The sequence below is a fragment of the Phyllostomus discolor genome, chromosome 2 (genome assembly GCF_004126475.2).
Source record: "Phyllostomus discolor isolate MPI-MPIP mPhyDis1 chromosome 2, mPhyDis1.pri.v3, whole genome shotgun sequence".
Classification (NCBI taxonomy): Eukaryota; Metazoa; Chordata; class Mammalia; order Chiroptera; family Phyllostomidae; genus Phyllostomus; species Phyllostomus discolor.
In genome coordinates this window covers 43,298,070-43,326,023 of record NC_040904.2, presented here as the reverse complement: position 1 = coordinate 43,326,023, position 27,954 = coordinate 43,298,070, and the positions used below count along the sequence as shown (strand labels likewise).

Below are 27,954 nucleotides of genomic sequence, written 5' to 3'. Positions count from 1 at the left end.
CGGGGCCGCCCCGCACTGCGCATGAGCGGGAGCCCGGCGAGCCCGTGAGAGGAGCCGCCGCCGCCGCCGCCGTCCATTCGCTGCGGAGCCGGAGGAGGAGGGGAGAGGCCTGGAGGACACCAACATGGTGAGGCACTGCAGCCGTCCGGCCGCCCGCCCGCCCGGCCGCCCGCCCCGCCGCTGGGGGCCGGCGCCGCCGCGCACCCCCGCCCCAGCAGCCCTCCGCCCCGCGGTGACCCCGCCGCCCCGAGCCTTGGCCCGCGGCCTCGGTCCCGCTCCCCGGCGGGGCTCTCTTCCCCGCCTCTCCCTTCCTCCGTCCCTTCCCGCCCGGCGCCGCCGCTACGCGAGAGCCGAGGAGGCGGAGCGGAGCCGGGCCTAGTCGGGAGCCCCGGGGAGTTTGGGGCGCGGGGAGCGGCCTCCGGTGCCCTGGTGCCCTCGCCGGGCCCAAGCGCGGGTGGGGGAGGCGTTGGGGCGGGGGGAGGGGATGGGGCAACGGCCCGGCTCCTGCCCGGTGCCCTCGCCGGCTCCATTGTGTCTGGCCGGGGACCGGTGTCCGGGGTTCCGGGTGAGGATCCTCCCCCCGCCCCGAAGCCAGGGCTCCCCCTCCGCCCGGCGGGTGAGAAGGAAAGACTTTCCTCCAGCTCCTCTCCCTGCTCTGATCCCGGCTTCAAAACCCCTCAAGTCTCCGGGCAGTTTTGATTGGGGCGGGGTATCAGCCCTTTTCCTTTCTCCATCACCTCTCGATGCGTCCCATGCTTGGGAAAACGAGTTTCACCGGCCAGTTGGTGGAGGTTATACTTCTCTACTGAGAACACGGGAGACCGCTGAGCTTGGGGGACCGGGGGCGGGTGGGGGGAGGCGAGTACGGAAGTGCAACCTGTTCTCATTTCATAAAATTAGGAGAAACAGACTTGTTACGTTTTGAGCACATATTTTATTTGATTGGGGTGGGACGAGTAATTGTTTTATTACGCCAATGAAAAAGACCGTTTGTAGTTTTTAAAAAACAGTTAAGTTATTCCCCTCTTCTTTTTTTGTCTGGGGAACAAATGTCTTACGTGGTAGTCAGGTTATCTGTGTACATTTTGGTAATTATGTACCTGACTCTGTTGGACTCTGTGGGTTTTTCGGAAGCGATGTTTGGCATTATAGTCAGAGTGTGAGTTGAATTCCATGCAGGTTACTGTATGAATAGACAGTAAAAATGATATTGTTGTCCGTTGGCTCATGGGCAGCATAAAGGCCTCTTTGAGGAGGGTGTGTGCGTGTGTGGCTGTGTTAAGGGAATGCCCCAGTGTGTTTTGTTTTCAGTTGGTCTTATTTCTGCTGAATGCCACCCATCTAGCCCCAGCCTCCCACTTGGCAAAATTTTGGTGTCATATATGGATATGTGGTTTCGTTTGCCATATATTCTGTGATTTATATTCTGTGGTAAGTTCCATAAAAATTTACCGTTTGTAAGAAAACTTTGCCATAAAGTACTGGGCAGAAACTTTGGATTGATACCGCAGTGTTGAAAGATCCACTGGGGCGTCTAAACAGTTTCTAATTTCTTAAGTATTTCTACTGTCATAGAAATGACTCCTAAAGTTTCCAGACTCTTGGCATGTAGATGAGGAGTAAGCCTAAAGTAATGAAATGTATTCCCTGTGAGAGCATTGAAATGTGTCCTGTTCTTAATAGTCTCCGAATCAGCATCATCCTGTGGAATCCAAGGTCTTGATAATGCTTATCACCTGTTCAGGAATTCAGGCTTCATGTGGTTCATACGAGAGTTCAGCTTGGATTTGAGCTTGTAAGCCTCTAGCCTTTTGTTAATATTACATAGCTAGTTTTGGAACTTAGCCATAACTCATCCAATTATACCAATAGTGACAAGATACTACTAATTTAAAACATTTTCTGTGGCTGAACACAGATCATGTCACTAGAATTGTCTTGGTATGCTCTTGTTAAGACAGAAACTAAATCACCATGGATCCTAACAGAGGTTAGGTTGTGAGAATTTTTTGGTTAAGAAATTTTTCATTATAAAGTTCTTATAATTCCTTCTTGATGTAATTTATGGGCTACCATAAGTTTTTTTTTTTGTTTTGTTTTGGTGTGTGTAGTGCAGCCCATTGCTAGTGTTATTGTCAATTCTGGGGCAAGCTTAAATGATGGGATAATCTGAAATATTTTGTATAAGAAAAAAATTTTTCAGATAACTTTAAAAATAACTCCGAAAGTAGCCAATATTCTGTTACTCATGAACACTTTAAAAAGTGTTCACAATTTCTGGGTTTTCTTATTTGTAAGATGACAGGGTTGAATTTGATGATTTCTAAAGTTCTATTCAGCTATAAAGATTTCAGTTATAATGATTTTTATTAGAGGTGTGAGAAGTGTGTAGACTGTGTAACCTACTATGTCTTTAATTCATGGCACCATAGAACTTTTAGACCTGAAATGGCTTCAGATTAAACTTCTTATTTACTCCTCTTCCCTTTTGCAGAAGAAGAAATTGAAGATCAAGGAGATTTTGAGGTTCAAAATTGCAAAATTGTTAGAGAACTGAAACTATCTTCTCCTGGTTTACAATTTCCCCTGGTATTTATGGTACATGCAGTCTTCTAACTCACATGAAATCTGGAGAAATGGTTGAAAATTAGATTTGAAAATAAATTATATTACTCATTTAAACAGGGAAACTTAAGTATTATTAATGAATATTTTAAATAACAAAATTCAAGTTAATGGATGATTAATTTTGTTAATTTCTGGTTTTAGTGGTTTTTAAAAAATGTGTGGACTTGGACATTTAAGATTGTATTTTGAACAAATACTAGAGCTTATAAGTTCGAATGAATGTAGGCCTATTCAAGATTGTCTCTTAAGAACTTGTTTCACATTCTTTGGTGCATATATAAGTAAATTAAAGGAGGGCCTTAATTCATTTTGATAATTATTAAATACCTACTTTGTGCCAGGCACTGGGAATAGGGGTATTTATATATTTTGTTTGTTTCATTGAAAGATAAAAATCCCTGCCCTGGTGAAGGTTACATTTTAGTAAGGAGAGACAAATAATAACATAGTATATCTTTTTTTACTTTACTATGTTAGGAGGTGTTAAGTGCTATGGGAGAAAAGCCCTTTAGGGAGGGGAATTGGGAATGCTGGGGCACAGAGAAAGTGGGGTTGCAAAATGGTGTTTGCAGCACTGATAAGGCGAATTTTGAGCACACTAGGAGGTGAAGGAGTAAGTCACGCAGAAATGTGGTGGGGAGAGATTGAGGAACATTGAGACCTGTGTGGCTGGAGCAGTTTGTATGGGGTGGGGTGGGGGGGCATGTTGGATGTTGGAGCAGATGAGGTCTGAGTTTTGAGGTGTGGAGATTGGCAAGGGTGGTGGGTGTTAAAAACATACTGGATTTTTATTCCAAGAGAAATGGGAAGCCACTGAAGGATTCTGAGTGGTATGATAGACCTGGTTTCTGCTGTCCCATAATGTCTTATTGCAACATTATAATAATTACTTTTAAAGCAGTTTTAAAGACAATAAAATCCATATTATGGGTTTCTTTACCATACATCTTCTGTTAGTTTTGGATTCTGTTTAAGATGATGGTCCAATAGTCAATAAAAACTAGTTGACCTTCCAGTTTACCTAGTTAAAATACCACAATACACTTCTTTCATAGATTGCTTTGAATATATTCTAGCAGTTTGTGTATACCTAGTGTAGTTTAATGGTTATATGCAGGAAACTTGGCCCTTGAGGAGAAAGGAGGATATTAATATTTATTGAGAACATACTGTCTGTTGGTCAATTTACTACTGTTATTTAACTTAGTCTCCACTCCAATTTGTGAGATAGGTATTGTTACCCCCTTTTAAAATATGTGGAAATGAGTGTTTATTGATTCTAAACGATAAGAGGGTAAAGAGCTAGTATGTGGCAGAGCAGGGATTAGAAGGTTGGTTTCTCTGGTTATATACTTTACCCTTCCTCTTTAACCCATACCCCCCTAAAAAATACCCATCAGGCACCCTTTGGGTATAGGTGTGGATTTTTTTATTAGTTTCACTCTGGTTTCTTCCTTATGTTAAATAGTTGTTTCCGTATATAATCAAATTGATTTAAATGTTTAATTGAAAAATTAAAACTTTTTTTTACATACAGTAAAAAAGTTGAGTGTAAAATGAACTCATTGTGGTAGTGGTTTTCTTTTTAAGTTTTAAGACACCTGAGCTCATTTGAGTCAAGTGGCTGTTTTAAGTATGGCCTCATAGGTCGGGTCCAGCATAATGAAAGTCTGTGAGAAAGCCCCCTTTTAAGTTTCAGTATGTGGTGTTCAAGTTGTGATAGTATTAACCATGACATTTGATGAAGAGAAATAATTCCAAATAGGATTTAGTTGCTCTGGGGACCCAAACAAGCTCTTGAATAACTGCTGTCTAGTTTACCTAGTCACTTCAGGTCTATACCCCTCACCTAAGAAAAAACAAAAAAACAGAGGGGGGAAAAATACCACTAAAGCATCTTTTATCCCTTTGTTGAACTGAGTTATATAATTAATACCTAATCAGTGATCAGGCTGCTTGTTTGCACTGTAAAAATTTAAGAGATTTACTTTTAAAAGAGTTCTAAAGAACTTTAGAAAAGAACTCTTGCAGTACACTTCTGAATCCCTCAACATTGAACATAGTGTTCAGCAACAGAGATAAGTTGACATGGCTCGTTTTTTGTTACATTTTTATTTCAATAAACGAGTGCTTATTTATTATTCATAGAATTCTAATATCTCTGGATTTAAAATTTGAGTAGTTACTAAAATTTAGAATTGGATTGCATTTTTCAACGATCATTCTCTTTATGAAACATATTGCATGACTGTTGAATGCTAACCATTTTCATAAGTTCTTTATGGAACTTAAAAATCTCATTTAATTCTTTATTCTTTGTTAGTAATCTTTTTGAAGTTTGATTTTCTTCTATTTTAAACAAGATATGTATGGAAAGGAGAAGCAAATTTATATTTGTTACCTCGACTGCTTGTTAGAAGTTGAAGCAGTAAGTTGGGGAGAATCATTTGAAATATGATACCTAACACAAGTATTTTAAGGAGGCAGTTTCTATCCTACTATTGCAGATAATCAGGAATTAGCAAAACTAACTGTTTTTAATAGTCCAGACGGCCTTCTATAAACCAAAATCAAAACATTCCATTTACAGTTGTAGTCATCTTTTGAATAATCTGATAATTCTGTGGATGGGGAAGAGAAAATCTTTTAAATTTCCATTAACAGAATAATTTTTAAAAACCTGTAAGAAAGTCCTGGCTGGTGTGGCACAGTTGGTTGGAGTGTCGTCCTGAAACCAAAAAGTTGAGGGTTTGATTCCTGGTCAGGACACACACCTAGTTTGCTGTCTGGGAGTGCATTTCTCTCTCACTGATGTTTTTCTTTCTTCCTCTTCCTCTAGAAGCAATAGGGGAAAACAAGTGTCCATAGGTGAGGGTAAAAAAGAAAAAAAGCTGTGAGGAAGTCCTTTAAAAACATACAAAACAAGTTTGGGCCTTATAAGTATACTTTTTGAAATATTTTTTTTCCGGGTGAATTGCCACCATATAAAACATCATTGGATATAATAATTGTACAGTATATGTTATATTTGACTTGGTGTAATAAGTAGTATAGTAGCTCTTAGAATTCATTTTAACTGTCATTCTGAGTGTAGAAAGTTGAGAGATGGATGATGAGAGCCACAGGTCTAACCCTAAATAATGATCGTAAACTGCAGGTCATCATTTAAAAGAATACATGGAGGGGTTTTGTTTTGCTTAGTATTTGAAATTGTATACATTTGCTTGCATTTTGGGGCCATAACTGTACATGTATTTGTATTTTCCTCTGAGTTTCAAGTCGTCTCATTGGAAAAGGAAGCCCTGACTTTCAGTGCCCCCCCAATTTTTGCCACCTCTGCACATTTAAAACTATAGATTATGTCATTTAAAAAAAATGGAACAGGACTACAAACACATGTTTCTTCCTGTTGAATTACTTATCTTAAAAGTAACTTATGCCCCTCTTCTCCCTCCTAAAACCTCTAAAGGGAAGTCTCATCCCTAAATTAGCCATTTTAGTTAGATTGTGAGGGAATTCTTAGTGGGAAAATTTTAGTCAGGATGCAAATTGTTGAAACACTTGAAAGGAGAAAGGTCAGTTGATTACTTATTTAACTTTTCCATAAAAATGTGTGAAGAAATATTACTACAATTTATCCCCCCCTCCATTACTCATATAATTTAGTTAGTGGTTGCACTTTTGCCCTTTTCCCCCTCTTTTACTTGGTGACAATGTGGACAGAATAAATGGAAAGACCATGCCTTGAAATTAGGCACCGAGCTCTACTTTTTAGACAAGTCTGTCGTCTTTAGATAAATTGAGCTCTGAGCCTTAATTTCCTCATTGGTAAAATGGAATCAGTGATAACCACCTTGCATAGTTGGCACACAGTAGGAACTCAAATGTTAGCTGGTAGTTTTCTGATTATGGTTGTTAATATTTTTTCTTTACCACTTATACAAAATACTTTTTTCTCTGGAATATTCTTCATGGACTTGTAAAGAGCACTTACTGCGTGCTAGTTACAGTTCTAAGAGTTCAACTTGAATTCATGTAACCTTCACACCCTGTTTACAAATGAAGAAGTTGAAGCACACAGAAATCAGAGATTAAGTAATTTTTCCAAAGTCACACCGCAGTTAAGAGGCACAGGTAGGATTAAAATCCACAGATTAAAATCCTGCCTGTCTGGCTTGAGAGTCTGCACTCTTCACTAATCATATCCCTCCTATTGCCTGTCTACTTAGGTAGAAGGGCAAAGGATTTCTAGCTATTCCTACCTAGGTTCTTGGCCTGGCTTTCTTGCAGAATTTTGCTTCTAGATGAAAGTGTTCTCTGGAAGTAGGTAGTCTTGTTAGAGTTTAATTGATTTTTCCTGCACTTCTGACTTCAGACCTGTAATCTGTGGAAAGGCTTTTTATAAATGAATGGTTTGGGATATTGTAACGTTTGGCCTTATTTGCTGAATACTGTGTATCACATATGGAAAGTATGATTTTCTGGTCTTAAACTAGCTCTTTTAAGTTTCAGGTGAACTTAATTATATGGAAAATACATGAGAATCAACATACAGAGCTTTCATGAGAATTATGGGTGATCATTATAGTGTTTTGACTTTTAAAACATTGCCTTTTGTGAGCTGTATTCATTAACTCCTGAGTCAGAAAATTAATTACTTTAAAAAATATAAAGACTTTGGTGTCTTCCTACAGTTCAGACTGAATTTGAAACTTAAGGGTGAGGAGATGAAAATTTAGAATAATAGATAATAAAATGGATCTTAACTTTTTGCCTTTAAAATATCACCCATTAAAATTATTTCATTTGAAATTGTTAGGACTTAGTTAACTAGAAAATCATTTCCCATGTTTATTATTTTTTCTTAAAGATTTTATTTATTTATTTTTAGAGAGGGAAGGGAGGGAGATAAGAGAGAGAGAAACATCAATGTGTGGTTGCTGGGGGCCATGGCCTGCAACCCAGGCATGTACCCTGACTGGGAATCGAACCTGCAATACTTTGGTTCGCAGCCCGCGCCCAATCCACTGAGCTATGCCAGCCAGGGTTATTGTTTTTCTTGAGAGAAATATTTATATGAGAAATTTCTTTATGATCATTATTATTTTTTTACTGTAGAGCAAGCTGAATCTCTCTTATCACAATAGACTTTGTAGATTCAGTGGTAAAATATGCTTGACCACTTTTATGATTCTTGGCTATATTCAAAGTATTTGTCTGATTTTTTTTCCCAAAGATAATCTATTATTTTAAATGTGATTTTTACACTTCTTGGGTGAAAAAAATTGCAAGCATGTGTTAGATTTAAGTATTAAGTAATTTGTATTGATAACTATGTATTTGACTTTGGAAAGATGAGCAAATAAGTACTTTTTACTCTAGAGGTTATGGTAGTACTTCTAACTTTGGTAATCTTTGATGCAATTTTAATTAGCTTTCTACTAAAAGGGACAGAATTTCTTTCCTCATTTCCTTTCTTCCTCCCTCTCTTCTTTCTCCTCCCTTCTGCTTTTTTCCTACAATAAAAAATAATCAATATATCCTGTATTATACTCATTTTACATACCAATATTGAATTTCCTTGAAAATATTATGATACCTAGTTTTCACATTTGACTATTGAACATTATATTGCCTAATTTCATTTAGTGACCAGTCTAGTTCCCTTTAAATTTGTCAGTGTGGCCAGGTCAAAGATTTTGAGGTTCTCAGATATGTTGCTTATACCACAGAACACTGTAGCCATTAACATATGCCATGCACACATGCTTTTCCCTCCTTCATTTGCAATAGTAGCTCAGGAATAACCCAAGTATTTTTCTGAGAGATGATATTAGGACTTGTGAGGGGGAAGAGTAATAGTGGGGAGCTTGACATTCCACAGGAGACCAGTTTGGGTGGGCAGGAAGCGTCCTTGATACTGGGAGAGTCATTTGCTTAGGGTTTAGGTCAGATGAGAAATGATTCAGTGTCAACACAAAGCAAGTGAGGAGAGGTTATTACAGTAGAGAGGGTGTTTGGAGAGAGCCTGTGCTAGGCTCGAGCTAAGGGAAAGAGGTGATTCTTTCAGGGGACAAAAGGGAGAATCCTATTAAAAATTACCTTGGTTGGAAGGATGCACAGTACTTGTTTGTATTTCAGGGCCTCTGATTTGAATGAAAATGTGAAATTTTATTGATAATTATCTTCATTCATGAACACCACCAGGAAAATGTAGGATACTCCTCTTCTGTTGCTTTCTCACATTTGCTAAAAACAGCTAGAAAGCAAGAGGGTGGGGCTGGGAGGAGAAATGTATCCCAGTGGGTTTTAGGACTGCCATGAACACCTGTTAATCTCATTGTAACCCAGGGTCATCTGACTTTCTGGCTGGCTAGATAATGTCACCTCCTTCTCCGCTATTCCTTGTGTGCATATCCCTTTAGAACTCGGTGCTTGGTCAAGGTTTTGAGAGTAGCTTACTTCCCTTCTATGGCCTTTATACATGCTCTCAGGATCCACTCTTAGAAGTAATGCAGGATGGTTGAATTTCCTTTACCTTAGTTCTAGTTTCTTTTCTAAAATGATACCAGATTTTGTGTTTTAGGTTATTAAAAAAAATTTGTCTTACTGATTATTAGTAGACCAAAACTAAATCTTGAGCTATAATGTTTTAATATTTTGTAAGGAAAAAGAATTGCTGAGTATGATTAGTTAGGCATATAGAAATACTTAGTCTTCTGTGATTTTACTTAGTGTTTCAGTTTATTTTCTGGTTTCAATAGAACAAGTTGAAATCATCGCAGAAGGATAAAGTTCGTCAGTTTATGATCTTCACACAATCTAGTGAGAAAACAGCAGTAAGTTGCCTGTCTCAAAATGACTGGAAGTTAGATGTTGCAACAGACAATTTTTTCCAAAATCCTGAACTTTATATACGAGAGAGTATAAAAGGATCATTGGACAGGAAGAAGTTAGAACAACTATACAATAGATACAAAGGTGAGTGCTTACTTGTATCTTTAAATATTTTGAACCAGGTGTTCCAAAGTTGCACACTTCTTATGAAAAAGAATACATAGAACATAGGTATTTGTATATGTATGTGTAATGCATAAAACATATGACATGGGAGGACATCTCAACAGAGCTCTGTAGATCTTAGAATTACTTCAATTATTTTCCTCTTTCTATTAAAATTTCTTCTTAGCCTCTTTGTTTCCTCCCCTTGGTTCCCCTGTGTTTCTCCTCCCCCATGATCATATTTGAGAATGGTGCCCGGCAGGAGGGGGCTGTTTTTCCCCCCCTTATTTAATAATAAACTTAGCTGAGATGGTTTTAAGAAAACCTACATAATATTTTAACAACCTTTAAAGAATTTAAAAGTCATATGCACTTTAAAATATTTAAATAACACATAATAGATGAATAAAGAAAAAGTTAATAGTTTCTCCATTTGCTCCTTATGTATTGTGGAGGAACCAGTATTGAATTGTGGTGTGGATCCTTCTACGTCTTTTATGTTTACGTAGAAATAAGTACGCAGAGTTTCAAATTTTTTTTCAAAAATGGGATATTTTATGCATAACTCAGGCCCCTAAATCAAAAAAGTCATTTTTTTATTGCTGTAGATGTCAGCACATCTCATCTGACAGCAGAGTGTGAGTGCCTCTTTCTCCTTGTACCTGTTGTTACTGAGAACTTTGGCTGTCTGATAAGTCAATATTGATAGTTGTTTTCTTTAATTTGAACAGTAGATAGTTATGTTATTGATGTTAGGATTGAATTGCTGAGTTTATGGTTTTTCTGATACTCTCAAGAAGTGATTGTTGTGGTAAAATGAACTTTGTTTTAAGGAAAAAAAGAATTTCTGTATATAATAATGTTAATTTAGAATGCCTACTTAAACAAAATATGGATAGATTGAGTCAAAAATCCTTTATCCCTTATAAAGCAGGAGTGTCAAACTCATTTTCACTGGGTGCCACATCAGCCTCACGGTTGCCTTCAAAGGGCTGAGTGTAATTTCAACTCTTTAATGGTTAAGGAGTAGTTACATTTATACAGTCCTAAAATTATTTCAGCCCTCCGAAGGGATTGCATTTGTTCCTTTCGAAAATAATACAATAATTAAGAAATAATACAAGAATAAAACTCTGTGTTTCATGTACTTAGAACTATAAACCTCCTTTTGCTTCACCCTGTATGTTTTCCTGTTCATCTTAAGAGTGCTATTTTGAGGGCAGAGTGGCTTTGAATATTATAGGGGAAAATGTTAGTAATATTGCTTTATATTTTTGGTCTATTGAGATCTTTTTTTTAATGGAACATAAAATACTAACTTTTTTAGTTTTAGGAATAGCATAATAAACTATGGCATTAATTTAATATTGCATTGTTGTTTATAAAGATCCTCAAGATGAAAATAAAATTGGAATAGATGGTATACAGCAGTTCTGTGATGATCTGGCACTCGATCCAGCCAGCATTAGTGTGTTGATCATTGCGTGGAAGTTCAGAGCAGCAACACAGTGTGAGTTCTCCAAACAAGAGTTCATGGACGGCATGACAGAATTAGGGTGAGTATATAATTTCCATAGGAAATTAGGTGTGTTACTATGAGAATTACTGTGGAATTGAGTTATGTTATAAATTTTTGAATGTAAATTTATACATTTACTAGCCCACAAACATTGTTATAAATAGAAATGGGCTAATATGCTAATTCCTTCCCAGTGTTATCCAGTTCTCTGGGTTTGTCAAGTTGTCTGTATAGTTGATATAGCCTATTCCATTTGTGTTGTACTTTCACCATTTCTTCCTAAGGAAGGTTCTCCAGTATTAAAATAAATTACTGTGCTTTAGTATTTAACATTATAGTGAAATGAGCAAGTTTGAAGTTATTTTATAATGTGAGGCTGCAAATTCTGAATTTACAAATTCCTAGAATTTAAAATCTTGGATGTTACTAATAATTTTTTTGTTCATTTATATCTTAACAGCTGGTTAGCTGGATGTCTTGGGATGAGTCGATTGAAAAATGGGTAGAGGTTTTGCCTGTGGCCTCTAGTTGTATTTAATGAGGCTGCAAAAGTATTCAGTTTATGGATAGGTAACCGGCTGCCCTTTGTTTTTAGTGGCTAACGTTTATTGAACATTTATTTTCAGGAACTGTGCTAAGTAAGTACTTCACCTACCTCTTCACAGTAACTGTGTGTGAGAAGTAGTGCTTATATCCCCATTTTAGAGATGAGGAAACTAAAGTGCAGAGAACTAGAGTTAGGTAGTATTAGAGCCAGGATTTGAACCCAAACGTTCTGAACTTGAGCCTGAGGGACATTGTAATTAGGGTCCAGACAAGACATGAAAAGATATCAGTAATTTGAATTGGGTAAATTTGAAAGATTGTTTTAATATGTACAAGGGGTAAAAGAAAACTTTGAGGTATAACAGAGGTGGCAGTTGCAAGAAACTGCCACCACCCCTTGAGCTGAGGGAAGTGAATAAGGGAGGAATGTAGAAACTTAAGGGATCTTAAGATCGGAGCAGAGGGTGTGGCTGCCACTGAACTTAAAGCAGGTGGTGCCTGCCCAGGTGCCTGCCTCGATCACCACTCTGATGAAGAAGGAACTGGCTAGAGGCCATTTGCTATAGGGCCCTGTCAGTGCTGTTAGTGAGCGTTGATGGATGGGACCTTCCAGCCCACTAAAACCCTTGCTTGCTCTCTGCCAGAAAACAAACTGGGATAAGGAAAGTTCCTTCTTCCCTCTGTCAGTGTTTCATTGCCCTCTATTGGTAGAACCTAACAGTGAGCCAACCGGCAAGAAAAATTAAATCTCACAATTGAAGTCCATTGCAGATGGTCACACTTTAAGGTAAAGAAGGGCGGGTTTAAAATTGAGAGGCAGTACATTAATAACTGGCCCAGACAATATGCTATACAGCCAAAGCCAGCCCCGTCCTGAACTTGCCAATTTTTTATGCGAGGACAGATGTCATTAGAGCTAACCTTTTTTTTTTTTCCATTTGAAACTGAGTTTGTGTACCATGTGATGAACTTTAAGATCAAAATTTTAATTTACAAACTAATGATCTGGGAGATATTATAAAGAACATAGTAGGAAAATAAAAGCAAAAAGATCAGAAAAAAACCAGTAATGATTGGTTTTGTGAAATCTATAAGAAATAGGATATTTCTACCTTGAGTCTACTATGTGGAAAGTAAGACTTGGTACTTGGACCCTTCCTTTCAACTCTTTAGAAGTTGAGTGCTTTCTAAAATACAGAAAAAGCTTACTGTAGATTTGAGATAATTCCGTTGGAGATGGCAGGAGGCTCACCTGATTTTTATTATACTTTGTATATAATAAAAAATAACTTTTCAAGAGGAATTCATTCTCACCTAAGTAAGAAACTCTGCTTCCAGTTAGTTTGGAAGCTAGACGTGTGATTTTTTTTTTTTACCATGTAAGGAGTATCTACTACAGTTTTAACTGGTGATTGTTGTTGATTCCAACACATTCTCATCCATTCACGGCAGCTGACTTGCACAATTCAGGTGTGCTAGTATAGTAGTCCAGTGAATCATGTAATTAAAAGTAATAGCCCATTTCTTTAAAAATAGTCATTATTTCTAACATTTAATCACTCCGGACCTTTTCTTTCTCCAACTAAACCCATACTTGTTTATGTAATGTAAGAAGAGAAATTTCAACTATCTGATTTTTAAAAAGAAGTTCTATGAAATAAATATAAGCTATCATAAGAATAAGTTAAATCCTTAATTTATAGTGAAAAAGTTTATTTTTTATAAACTTAATTTTACAATGTAGATGTGACAGCATAGAAAAACTAAAGGCCCAGATACCCAAGATGGAACAAGAATTGAAAGAACCAGGACGATTTAAGGATTTTTACCAGTTTACTTTTAATTTTGCAAAGAATCCAGGACAAAAAGGATTAGGTAAGAATTTTTAAAAATTATATTTGGTGTTTCAAATACATTCAAGTACATTGACAGTGTCACTTTTGTTTTGTAATAGAAAGTTATGTGTTTTGAGCATAAAATATGAAAATACCAGTTCCTGAAAAACAGTGAGAAACAGTGAACTTGCGGTTACTTGGAAAAGACAGCACATTCAGTGATAGGGTGGGTTACCCTGGATACCACGTGCGAACCACTGATTTTTACTTTAAAGAACCATACAGAAAATAAATAGTTGTTAAAAATTCCCCTGACATACGAATGTACATTTGTTTATTTTCCAAAAGATATTGCAGGATATTAGGAGCATATGTTATTTCACTACGGATCTGTTGAAATAGCATTGTGGGAGGTCTGAGTTGGAGAATGCCAGATAAATCTAGTCTTCTTGATTATGACTTATTTGGAAATCAGAAGAATTAAAAAGATGATTACTCATAATCTTATCCAGAAATAACTGCTGTTAATAATTCAGATCAATCTATACTGCTTGTAATATCCATATATTTGCTTTGGGAATGGCTAGGGGATATGGAAATAAAAGCTACTGTGTAATTTACAGTTTACCCAGAAAAATTGGACAGTAATAGATAATACAAAATAGTGTGTGTGAGGGTTTTAGACAAAAGTAGAAATGAATAAAAGTGGGAATGATTGGTTCATGCTTCCTGGGCAGGATGGGATGTGAACTAAAAGGTTTGCTTTGTCTGGGCTGGGCAAGGGAAGAAAAAGGTCTTCCACTGAGAGGATAGTTATGAATGAAGGTTCGAAACTTGAGAAATATACTTGACTTTGTGGAAGCAAGAAAGTGTTGACTTTAGTGGGAATGCTTGTTTGGAGATTAAATTGGTGAAATATTAAGGTTCGGTAACCACAGGCTTCTTTTAAATATAGGATAGAAAGATTTAAAGTGGAGTTTGTGGGCAAAGGGGCATACTGAAGATTTTGATGATGGCAGTAACTTCCATTTAACATGAGCTTTCAGTATGCCTGGCAGAGTGCTAAATATTTTACATACACTGCCACATTTAATGTGTAACAATTTTATGAATTTCCATTCTTTCATTAAGTAATTCTCTACCTGCCATGTGCCAGGTACATAATAATAGAGTGCTAGCCATTTTTTATACTTACTTTGCAGATAAGGAAACTGAGGCAAAGGTAAATAACTTACCCAACAGTTGAAGTGAGTTTGTTTTTGATTTTGAATATACATTAATTGGAGAAGCTAATAGGGGCCTATTGTACTAATCCTTCTTTATATTTTAGATTAGGTGGGAAAAGTGTTGAGAAAGGGATTATGTGAGTAAGGATTAGACTGAGGAAGTGTTTGAAAGCTAATGAGGAAGGGATGGGTGTGTAACATTTGGAGAATTGGCCTAAAGAACGACCAAAATGAAACTGATTAAAAATTCACAAAATACCTGTAAAGCAAAATTCTAAATAATGAAGCCTCATTTCCCACCTTCAGTTTAGGTTGGATATTCTTACAGAAAAATTTCTCATTTTGCAGGTGATATAAGCTAGTATACCCTAGGATTGGTTTCTCTGTCTTCTGTCTGTGGCTACTAGTTTATTGGGCTATTTTTTCTGGTTTCCTTTTTCTTCCACAAATAAAAACCGATTATAGTCTAATTTATATGTATATACTATAAGAATTATTTTTGTTACATTTAGAAATATAGCACAAAATTTTGGTAAGATTAAACAAAATTTTGTGAGTATCAGTGGTGATAAAGGGATTGAATCTATTTCTTAGTTATATCCCTAGCCCTTACTGGAGTACAAAATAAATGATATTTTTGGGTGCATATATAGTTTTAATATTTAATCTTAGGTTTTATTATAGGGTGAAATAAAAGTAAAATTAAATTTTTATATTTATATGGTAAATTGGAATTTCAGATTACAGAAAAAATGAGAAAAAGATTATGCGTAGAATTAAGATTTAAAATTGTGTTTATTTTATCTAATAAGTATTGTGCTTAAGAAAAATGTAATTGTTTATTGGGTATAAAGTTGTTGTTTTGCAAGATGAAAAGAGTTTTGAAGTTAGTTGTATATCAGTGTGAATATACCTAACACTACTGAATTGCACACTTAAAAATGGTTAAGATGATAAACTTTATGTTATGTGTGTTTAACCACAATTTATTAATTTATTTTTATCTTTACTTGAGGACATTTTTTTAATTGCTTTTAGAGAGAGAGGAAGGAGGTGGGTGGGGGTGGAGGGGTAGAGAGAGAGAGACAGAGAGAGAGAGAGAGAAACACATGGGTGTGAGAGAGAAACATAGATTGGTAGCCTTCTTGCACATATCCAGATCAGGGATCAACCTGCAGTCTGGGTATGTGCGCCGACCAGGAATCGAATTTGTGACCTTTGGTCTGTGGGTCAACATTCCAACCAACTGGAGTCACACCAGCCAGGGCTAACCACAATTTTAAATTTCTTTTTAACCACCCCCTCCTCCCCCCTCCAAAAAAAACAGACTGTACAACACAAAGTAAGCCCTAATGTAAAATATGGACTATAGTTAATGATATATCCATATTGGCTCATCAATTTTAAGAAATATACCACACTAAAACAAGATATTAAAAATAATGGAAATGGTGGGAAGGGAGGGAGAGGTATATGGGAACTGTCTATACTTTTGCTCAATTTTTCTATAGACCTAAAGTTAAAACTAAGAAAAGGCCTAATTAAAAAAAAATGTAATAAAAGTAAACCGTAATTTCTCTTTTTGTTTTGCATTGGTGTTGGGTGTCAGGAAATGTAATGACTTGCTTAGTTGAAGAACTTAATTAAAAAGGAAACAGTTTTGTTGACAGCCTTTCTAAGGGTTTACAGGGCTCGTATATTATTAAAGTATGCGGTAGAGAGGAATTAGAAGATCATAGGAGAGGAGGTGAGGCCCGAAACAAATTGGCAAAGAGTGACAGTGACAGCACTGTGGTTGATTTATAAATAGTTAATGCTGGTGGTAGTCACAGCTGGTGTATGCCTTTTTTTCTCATTTTCTATAACTATTTCTTGTGGCACTACGATAGGATGCTTCCTCTCTCACCGTCTGCATCAGTCACCTGCCATTTCTGATAGTTCTCTGAATCCTAAATTTTTGAAAGGAACTTCATAAATCCTCTGTTAAATCTAACCAAAGTAGTATCCATCCATACATAATGTTCATTTAGCTTTCACTTTTGACCATGGATTGGACACAGTGGCCCATTGTCTTTACAGGACAATCTTACACAGTTCTTCCTTATTAGGCTAGCATCTTTGTGTTTATAACTTCTATCATTGCTCTTATTTGTCCTCTACTATAGCCCAGAGGAAGTCTAACCTTAAAAGAGCACTATCACTTACCCCTTCTCTTTTTTCCAGAACAGCGTTCCAATTATTTTAACTATTCATTTGAAGAGACTTATTATTCCTGTTACTGTCCCCCCAGACACATTTCCATTTTTGCAGTTTCTGTCAGAATAGAGCTCTTAAAGCTGAACATCATCATAATCCAGAAGGAGGCTGTTTAATGTAGAACACTGTGGGTCTGTCTTCCTTTCCTCCCTCCCTTTTTGTGGGATTGATCTATTAATTTGATCAAAAATTATATTAGTTCTTCATCATCAGCCTGGTCATTTTTAGGACCATCCTGAACTTTAATAAAGTCTGTAGGCTATTTTCTTATAAACTGTGGTTTAGCTAGAGTCCTATACTTGTGTAGTTGATTTAAAATTTTTTAACATTATTTGTTAAACATTTAATATTTAGAAATAAATTTTAGTGTTTTTAAAGCCTATTTTCATCTGTACAATCCTCTTTGATTTTTTTAACAAGCCTTTGAGCAAAGTAAAAAGAAACTGCTTACCTTTTCATGATGGTGAGGAAAATCATGGTCAGGGAGGCTGACTTACTAAGGTCACCTAACTTTAGAATTGTGGGACTCAGCCTTGGATTTTCTGACTCTAGTCTCTGTCTTCTTTTATTACACTACGTTGTGCTAACTGTAGATATTTCTAAGTAGATGAAAACATTTTGAATGGGATTTTTGATCACTGTGCCATCCTCCCTAGTGAGTTGACAACATTTTGTTTCCCTCAGGGACAGTGTTTGGATCCCATCTTAGTTCATTTTCATGTTCATCTGGTACTCAGTTGGTCATCTTTTATGGAATCCCACATTGCCCTGTTGATTCTCTTTGAAAGAATGACACATGGATTACCTTTGTTTGCATTTTTAATTTTACTGTAAGGGCTTGAGGATTCATTCTTTAAGTATCTCAGTTTTTTACATTACTGTCATTAAGACCTGCTTGTCTTCTTTTCTCTGTATTGTCCTTCTATTCCAACTGCTTTTATTTCTGTTACTGAATTTACTTTATCCAATACTACTTCAGAATTAATAATAATTTTTTTAATATTAAAAATAAATAATGAGTCAAGTACTGTTCTAAATGTTTTATATGTATAAACTTATTTAATCCTTACAACCACCTCGTGAGAGTACATACCATTATTATTTTTTTTTAACTGACTTACAGAGAGGTGAATTCAGTTGCCTATGGTCATGAACTAGTGCCCAAGTTGGGATTTAAGAGGCTGAATTTCTGTGTTAAACCAGTTCTCTAGCTAGGCTGTTCTTTCTGTCACTCAGACATTGCTGTCTAAAGGTACTCTTTCCTAAGCTTACTCTATGCATTTCAATTCCTAATTTTAATTTACTGATCTTTTTGAGTATTCCTTTTTCATTTAACATTTACTGACTGCTTACCCTGAGAGCATGGTATCAGGAGCATCTTAAGTCTGGGCGAGTTTGCTGCATCTCCATGGAGGTGCTTGATTTTTGAGCCTTGAGGAAGGAATATATGTTTTCAAGGACAAAAGAAAAAGAAGTCATCTCTAATGTGGAGACATTAGCAAGTTTAATTGCTCATATTTGAGGAACTACAAGTAAGTTTATTTGACTAGAAATGTACTTATCTGAAGGCAATAGGATATCATTGTAGGTTAAAAAACATTTTCAATAGATTTTATTTTTGAACTGTTTCAGGTTTATAGCAAAATTGAGCAGAAGATACAGAGGTTTCCCATATATCTCTGCCTTCACACATTATTGACATCCCCCTGCTCTCATTATGGACATCCGCTGCCAGTTGTATCTGCATTGGCACATTATTGGCACTTAAAGTTAAGTTTATATTAGGGTTCATTCTTGGTGTCATATATTTTGTGGGTTTTGACAGGTACATAATATGTATCTATGGTTATAGCATTATACAAAGGAGTGTTACTGCCCTAGAAATTCCATCCTAACCCCAGGCAACCATGAACTTTTTACTGTCTCCATAGTTTTGCCTTTTGCACAATTTCACGTAGTTGGAATCATATAGTATGTAGCCTTTTCAGATTGACTTCTTTCACTTAGTAATATTAATACACATTTGTTTTCCTCCATATCTTTTCATGGCTTGGTAGCTCATTTTGTTTTAGCACTAAATAACATTCCTTCATCTGTATGTACCACAGTTGTATATGTGTTCACCTTCAAAAGAACATCCTGGTTGCTTCCAAGTTCTGGCAGTTACGGATAAAGCTGCTGTAAATACCCATGTGCAGGTTTTAGTGTGGACATAAGTTTTCAGTTCATTTGAGTAAATACCAAGAGCAATTGCTGGATCTTTTGGTAAGTGTATGTTTAGTTTTGTAAGAAACTGCCAAACTGTCTTCCACAGTGGCTGTACTATTTTGCATTCCCACCAGCAATGAATGAGAATTCCTGTTTCTCCATAGCCTTGCCAGTGTTTGGTGTTGTCAGTGTTTTGGAGTTTGGCCATTCCAAAAGGTGTGTAGTGGTATCTCATTGTTTTAATCACTGAAGAATTTTAACATGGAAGTGATATCAAATTTATATGTCTGAAAGCTCCATCTGAAACTAGTGTTGGTCCTTTAAAAGGAGTAGAGCTGTCGCAGTGGTTTAGCTAGACACGAGGAGGACCCTAGCATAGGCCTTGCCAGTGGGGTTGAGATGTTAGAATGAGAGAGCTTTGATTGGAAGTGTTTGGTGAGGAAGAAAGGAATTTACCTATGATTCTCAACACAGGGCATATTTAGAAATGTGGGGGGGGGGGGGGGTGGTTGTCATAATTACTGAGGGTTTCTGCTGACTGTAGGGGGATGCTAAATGTCCTGCAATGCCTTGAACAGTTCCTCACAATGAGAAATTTCACTGAGAAACACTGTGGGGCCATGGTCTTTATTGAGAGAGGAATAGCAGGTCTGTAGAGGTAAGACAATGAGTTAAGTCTATGCCCTGTTGAATTTGAGTTTTTGTGGGTACCCATTTGAAGATGTTGAGCATACAGTGTACAAAAAGGGAAGAGTTTGACACATCTGAAGGAAGAAGAAGTGGTTATTGCTGACATACAGTATTACAGAACACTGACATTTAATGCATGAATGGAGGAAGAAGAGCCTGTAGAAGAGAATAAGAAGGCCAAAGAGGAAGAGGAAAATCAGTAGTGTGCTTCATAAAGCTAAAAGAAGTGACAGTTCCGTCCCAGAGGTGTCCTCAGTTCCGTCAAATATGGCAGAGGTCCAAGTAAATGAAAGACATAAATGTGTTTATTTGGCAAACAGAAGGCTCTGGGGCTCTGGTAGCCCTGGTAGCCCTCCAGAGATTTTCCCACTGGGGTGAGTTGCAGAGGTGGACGCTAATTTAGAGAATTAAATAGTGTGTGGGAGGTGAGGAAATGGGGCAATGAACGTAGAATTACAACAAGTTCTCTTTTACAGCCTGAACTTTCAAACATCATACATGTACACACTTACTCTTGACAAAGTCCTGTATTAGGTGTTAGCTGACAAATGGGTGTGTACAGGTGTCTCATGCTTTGCAGTTATTTGAATCTTTTATTATTTCTTATTTTGTAAAAATTAGTTAAAAGGAAAAATGGTAACACTAATCACAAGCTTAGTTCTTATATATTTAATGCATTTGAAGTGAAGAAGGAAATTATTAAGCATGTTAATAACAGATCTTACTGAGCATGCCAATGCAATTTTACCTCACTTAAAGCTCAACAATTTTGTTTATTTAGTAAAGAACAAAATTAAAGAACTTAGAAGGAATATTAGGTATAAAGTTTTATAGACTGCAAAGATTAAAAAAGAATTTTGATTAGTAACTGGTGTCATATTTCTAGTTCTCTTAAAACATGGGGATCTGAATTTGACTTTTAGACATGTTTTAGGAACACATTATGTATGAAAGTAGAAGACTCCATGTAACAAGATTATCTGTGAAGGGAGGAGAAACAGGGAATGAAAGACCCAAGAGACACTTACTTTTTAAAGAGAGATGATAACCTGAGCTTATTTCTTTGTGGAGGGGGAAAGCCAAAGGGGGGACCCTTTGTAGGAAGGGTACAAAATGGCTTAGTAGACAGTAGATAAGATACCTTGAAGAGGCAGGATGGTACTGGTCCAGAATAGTGGTGTTGGACTTGCCCTTGGATAAGAGGGAAAAAGGCACCCTTTGCATTGAGTTTGAAGGAAGAAGTAATGATAGATTTAAAGGTGCCTTTGTATATGGAACCGTAGGAAGTGCATTCTTTCAGTATCTCAGTGCTTATTGTGTGTTTCAGGCTGCTAATTCAGGTGCAGGTAATTCCTAAAAGAGGTTGAAATCCAGTGAAGAAGGGGGATTTTTTTTTACCTTATGACCCTTTTATATTTTTCTTTGAGGTAGGATGTGAGCTCTTTTGGAGTCTTTTCCTAGTCTTCCATGATTCCTCACATTGTCAAGAATGGTTTGGAGAGCATATCAAAAGGACTTTTAAGTTACTTGGGATGTAATTTTTCTGGACCTGGAGATGCAAATTTACTTATAAAAGCTTGATACTTTCTATCTACTTCAGTTCCTGGCAGAAGATTGTAGGTCTTTCTCTCTGTCATTTGACAGGAGGAGGTCTTTGTTATGTGGGAGTGTTGCTTTACCTTTCTCTGCTCCAAACCCAATTAAATGGTCATTATATCATTTCATCACATTTTTAAAACAAACCTTAGTTTATTATTAATTTTAATTTTTAAATAAAAATTCTTAGTAGTTCCTTGAGGACAGGATCAGACAGCCAGCATCTTGGAAAATTGGTTAGGATTGTGGGCAGCACTTCTTTGTGTTACAACCTGTAGGTGTACATCAGTAGTTCTCAACTGGGAGCAGTTCTGCCTCTCAGGGGACACTTGGCAGTGTGTGGAGACATGGTCACCACCTTGGTCACCACCAGGGATAGGATGGAGCTGACACTGACAGCTAGTGGTTGGAGGCCAGGGATGCTGCTGTTGCTATAATGCCATAGGACATCCCTCCACAACAAAGTTACTGGGCTTAAAATGTCAAAAGTGCTGGGTCGGGAAACACTGGTGTACAGTAACCAGTGTCTGAGTACGTGGGAACTAGTCACACATGCTTATTTACATTACCTAATGGAAACTGCAGAAACACCCTGTGAGGTAAGTGGTACCCTTCTTGCCCTGAAGGTACTGTTCATTGGTGATGGAGCCAGGACACAACCTTGGGCTTCTTTCTTTAGGAAAGTTTTAATACATAAGTATTCAGGGCACAAGTGGGGTTTGTTTTTTTTTTTAAAGGCTATCTTTGGACTTTCTTTTTAAGGACAAGTATTTATGGCATTTAAAATACATGATTTATTTTTAATATTACAGATCTAGAAATGGCCATTGCCTACTGGAATTTAGTGCTTAATGGAAGATTTAAATTCTTAGACTTATGGAATAAATTTTTGTTGGTAAGTTCATGTTTTCTACAGTTCCTTGTTTCCTCTAGAATTTTGTTTTGTTTAAAAATAAATTACTCTTTGAAAATGTGACTGACTCATCTCAGAGCATGTAATGGACATAGAATGAGAAATTTATCAGAATTTCTGTACATAAGTTTTTTTTTGCATTCTTGTATTTAGCATCATCTGGACTGTTTTTATGAAACACTTTTTAGTGATTTGGATTTTTTTTTTATTAAATAGGAACATCATAAACGATCAATACCAAAAGATACTTGGAATCTTCTTTTAGACTTCAGTACAATGATTGCAGATGACATGTCTAATTACGATGAAGAAGGTAAATGCCCTTTCAGTTTTGTTTTTTACCTGCCTCCTTCTTTTATATACTTTTGAACCTCTTGTCTATTTCTCTTGGTTGGATTTCCCTCTTCTGAGCTTTTATTTGTGTTCTTCCCAATGTGTGAAATGCCTTCATCCTCTTTCCCCATCTGTGTTGTTCTGTTACTTTAAATACCAACTTAGTATTCATGTCTCCCAGAAGGGCATGAGTAATTTTGATCCATGTTTGAGATTTTCAGTTTATTTTAGGAAGCTATTCTCTTAGGAAAGTACTTTTATACTTACATGTATTTATTATTTGTTTGTCTTGTCTGTGAACTTGATTAGTAAACTCCTTAAGTTTAGTGACTTTGTCTAATTTGAAATGTACTTCAGCTGCCTACTGTAGTACTTACTGTTGGCATTCGATAAATACTCATTTCTTCATGTAAAGATGGTGCTACCATCTACTACCTGTTTTCCTTTTGTTTTTCCAGAAGTGGCAGTGATTTACATTGATTTCTTCACACATCCCTAGTCCCCCCTACCCCGAGAATTAGCAAGATGTGTTTTAGAGGTTGTTGAATACACAGAGGTATTTTTTGAAAAAATCTCCATTGACCTTGGCCTTTTTAAAAGTGAACTGGAGCCATTTAGTCTAACCAGAGATGATGTTATTTTGTTCTCTTTGTTTCAATTGTAATGTATAGTCTTCACTAAAAAGTAAGAAATGTGTACTCTTACATATGATTGATAATTGTGCTGTTAGACCTTCCATGAAACTGAAGAACTTTCTGATTTAGAGGTTGGCATATGGATGTACAGAGGCTTGCATATGTGCAATTTAAAATCGTTTAGTAATTGTCATGATGTAGGATAGATTTTGATACTTGTTTTCTTTGTAAGATTTCCACAAAATACCTGCAAATTTGTTTCCTCCTACCTCTTTCCTCTGCTTTCAGCACTGGCAGCATTCTCTTATATCATGACCATTCCTTAGGCTGGCAGTTGGGACCAAATTCTTTCAGTGGCCTGACTTCAGTGGCCTTCAGAAAACCATAATATTATTGATCACTTACCAGGAGAGTTATTTTTATCATTCAAGGAATGATCAAGTGTTGGAATAATAGAGCAGAGAGAATACAAGAAATACCTTAGGTAGAAACTCTAAAAAGCTTGAATTTTGAGAGTCCTATGAGTGGAAATATTTAATTGTGGGGAAGATATTAAAAAGTAAAGGAATCTATTAAAATGTTAGTCTTATCTCTGTTTTTCTTTCTTTCCTTTCTCCCATGTATTTTTTCCCCCAGGAGCATGGCCTGTTCTTATTGATGACTTTGTGGAATTTGCACGCCCTCAAATTGCTGGGACAAAAAGTACAACAGTGTAGCACTAAAAGAACCTTCTAGAATGTACATAGTCTGTACAATAAATACAACGGAAAATTGCACAGTCAATTTCTGCTGGCTGGACTGAACTGAAGATCAATCCTCGTAATTCAGACTGAGGGTTGAGACAAAACTTTAAGGATACATCTTGGACCATACCGTATTTCATTCTTCTAATGGTGGTTTGGGCTTGTCTTCTAGTCTGGGCCGCTCTAACCATTTATAATTCCAACATTGTGGATTTCATCTTATTTCTGTGGACCATCCTAGTTTATCCTCCCATAAGTCTTAGAAGCTTTATGGTGATTATTTTGAGGTTTTCCACTCTTGGCATAAAGCACAATGCTGTCTTCATCAGAAAACAGTTTGGCATAAGAATTAAACATGAACATCACAAACAATTTATAAAAACTTCTTAAATATATGCTTTGGGCTAGTTGCAAAGACTATGCTGATAGCACTTCCAATGAGAGTGATATATTTAAGTGTACTGGATCTGGAATGGTGTTTTGGTTTGGGGGAATTTTTTTTTTCCTGGAGAATCACATGTATTGTTGACATGAGTAGAGAATCTGATGAAAAAAATGTCAGAATAACCAACGTGAAAATTTTTAGGATAACTTCATGTGCCTCCCTGAAAATTTTATTGTGTTTCAGACCCTTGATTTCAAAAGGTCCCACAGAACTAGTCTGTACTTTTCTTACCCTATGTTTATATATAGTTGTCCTACAGGGAGCTGTTACTTAGAAAATGTCTGCATAATGTTAGATTCTATTCCTGTCTGCATTATGCACTACATAATTGGATTTCATTATGATTTTGAAATGCTTATATGCCTGTTGAATAAGTTAAACTATTTAATTTGTTTTGAATGTTTTAGATTGCTACACAATACAATATTCTAAATTTAGGCATGAAGGTTTATTTTGGGGGCTTTTTTTTTTTAGCACACTATGGAACACAAATGAAATTCTCTTAATTTATAAGAAGATAGTAGGAATTAAATTTTGAAAAGGGTCATGGTGAACCATGAAGTTCAATCCTTATAGGTACTGGTCTTTCAGACAAATAGTCCATTTTTGATGACTTCTTATTTTGTTGAAATTGCTTTAATTGCTAATCACTGTGGTTGCCAAATACTTCAGGAGCAGAGATTTTCAAGCAAGCATGTACTTGATACAAAATACCAATCTGGCTTCTATTTTTCGTAAATTATTCAGTTTCTTTATTGTTTTTGTTTCACCCAAATAGGACATTTTCACATCAAAGCAGGATTCTATCTTGTATGTATTATTTTCATTACAAGACCTATAAACTGCTTTTATGCTGAAAATGCTGATTTCCCTGTTTGCTTCCTGACATGTGAAGGAGGGTTTATTGCTTTTTAAAACATTTCTGTAAGGTAGGTAAAAAAAAATGTAAAACTTCAAATATTGGATGTGTATGGGCTTTAACAGGAATAGATTTTGCTTGGTGTATTCAGGCACTCTTTAAGGTCTACCATTGAAATTATCAAAGGAATGTACTTCAGATTAGCAGTATGCTTTAGATGTGGAAATGATTTTAAAAACAATGACATATTAAAATTACTTTTATTTACATGATTTTGAAATTGACTAGAAAGGCTTTCCATAGATCTCCTATTAATATTCCAATCATAAATTCAATTCACAAATACTGTTCTTCCAAAAGAAAATTTTGAAAACTTCTATTCAGGTGGCTGGAATTAGTTATTTAAAAAAAAATGGGAAGAAAGAAGAATCCTGCTGCTTTTCTTTCAAGTATTTTCTGATTTCGTATTTGTTAATATAAAGAGGAACTTCAATTATGAAAAATTTTAAAATATGTATGTACTATTTTGTTTTCTGTTTTGAAGATTTTGAGTTATGGTATTGTTTTCAGATTAATTCAAGTATGCTGTGTTTTGAAATGAGATTCCCATTAACTTTTTCCCCCCAATATAAATTATTTTTCATAAAAGTCTGATATTGGTTCATGGCCTAGTGCCTTGGGTTTTACAGACTTTTCCTTTTAAATGCAAGACCTTTCAACAAAATAGTATTTGTCATCAGTTTGGTACTAAACATTTATAATTACTGTGTAATTATAAACAAAAATACATAAATCTTTGAATATAATTATGTAGTATAAAAGCTAAGGTTCGCTCTATGATAGCATCTTAGAATTAAACAATACTATTACTAGGGCTGAAAAGTGAAGACTGGTTTAATGTGGTATGATTACTCTGAGGATAAATGCCTGGTTACAGGGAATATTCTGTACTAAAAATGCTTACACAAGTGGCCACGTGTGTGAGTGTGTGTGAAAGCGTGTCTGTGTGTGTGAGAGAGGATGAAAGAGACACGCTCACAGGCACACAACTTGAATTGCTTTAATACATTAGTGTTTCAGTCTTCATTCTGGTGAACTCCCCGTGCTGATTCTTTGTTTCAAACTGAACCACAGGTACAGTTTCCTTTTTGCCAAATGTCAAAACAGGTACACATTTTAAAATGTAATGCTTTTTAAATAGTAAAGTGTATAAAATTAGAAGTGCCCACATATAAAAATACTTGAGATCAAGATTATCTTTAGTGACTATCATCTGCATCATATCTCTGTAAGTTCAATTGTGTTTCTTCCAATCCCTGTCATATTACCAACAGAGGCAATAAAAACTTCAGTGAAATTGCCATGACTAAATCTTTTCAAATATTATTTCAGTGTAATATTTTTAAAGACGAAATAAACCTGAAAATTTATCCAGGAAGAACAATTACTCGAGGAAAGAGCATTGTAATGGCAAGTTTTAGGGAGAAAATGACATGCCAAGTCTTGTTTACTACATTTAAAATGTTTACAACTATACTGGGCTGCTTTATTTAATTAACAGTACTGTAGTTGTGTAATATGGCATTGTAAGTATGTGTTCATTAGACTTTTAAAAAGTTTTAATGAGAGAAAGTAAACAATAAAATACATGGAAAATCTTTTATAGAATATCCTTACTGGGGAATTCTTATTTAAGCAAGGTATTCTTTTTTTCCCCCCCCTCAGAAAGACTTATGTGAATGAAGTGTTCATCTGTTTTTATTTGACGATAAGTTTAAGTAGTTGTAGCTAGTTTAACGTGCACTTTGCGTAGATTTTTAAAAGTATGTTACTATTAAGACTCCGTATTGTAAACCTTCTGTAACTTTTCCTTAAGAAAGAAGAAAGGTAATCCTAATGAAAGCATTTTGGAATAAAAAAAGAAGGTGGTGCTGGGGAAACTTGATCCCAGCCCACAGAGTATGCCTTTGTACACCTGAGTCAGCTTCTCGCACAAATTAACTCACGTAGTGCCAGATGTTCAGTTGTGTGTGTTTAATAGAGAAGACTGACTTGGCACCTCAGCAGTGTTCTTTAAATGTTACTTTATACTTTTAACAATATGATTTATATTGAATACATAGATGTTTTGATAAGATTTTATCAAATTTGATAATGTAATGATAAAATGTTTTTAAAATGTGAACTATTTAACGTATATCTTAATAACCGAGGACACGATACCTGAATTGTGATTTCTACATAATGTTATAATTAGGGGTTAAGTTATGGCTCATCATTTAATTGATTATAAACGAGTATATTTCTGAACTCTTTACTTGCCTCCATTTTTACAATCACATAGCAATAATTTCTATTTTTATGTTATAGAAATGTGGTGAAGCTAGATATCACAATACCTTTACCTTTGATTTCTGAGAGGAAGGGGGTTTATATTTCACAGTTAAATTTGAAAATTCCTCGGAGCACACATCCCTTATCCCAGGTTTATCCTTACTGTTTGTTGCCATTTTGATCGAT

The 27,954-nt window shown here is 36.1% G+C and overlaps 1 protein-coding gene across 1 annotated transcript; it reads left to right on the top strand.

Annotated features, from left to right (window-relative positions):
* DCUN1D1 (defective in cullin neddylation 1 domain containing 1) lies at positions 1-27,744 on the top strand. Its single transcript, XM_028534377.2, has 7 exons — positions 1-127; positions 9,393-9,609; positions 11,018-11,186; positions 13,440-13,570; positions 22,319-22,401; positions 22,636-22,732; positions 24,024-27,744. Exons 1-7 carry the CDS (start codon positions 125-127, stop codon positions 24,101-24,103), a joined length of 780 nt encoding a protein of 259 aa, XP_028390178.1. The 5' UTR covers positions 1-124; the 3' UTR covers positions 24,104-27,744.
* Positions 27,745-27,954: the final 210 nt, after the last annotated feature.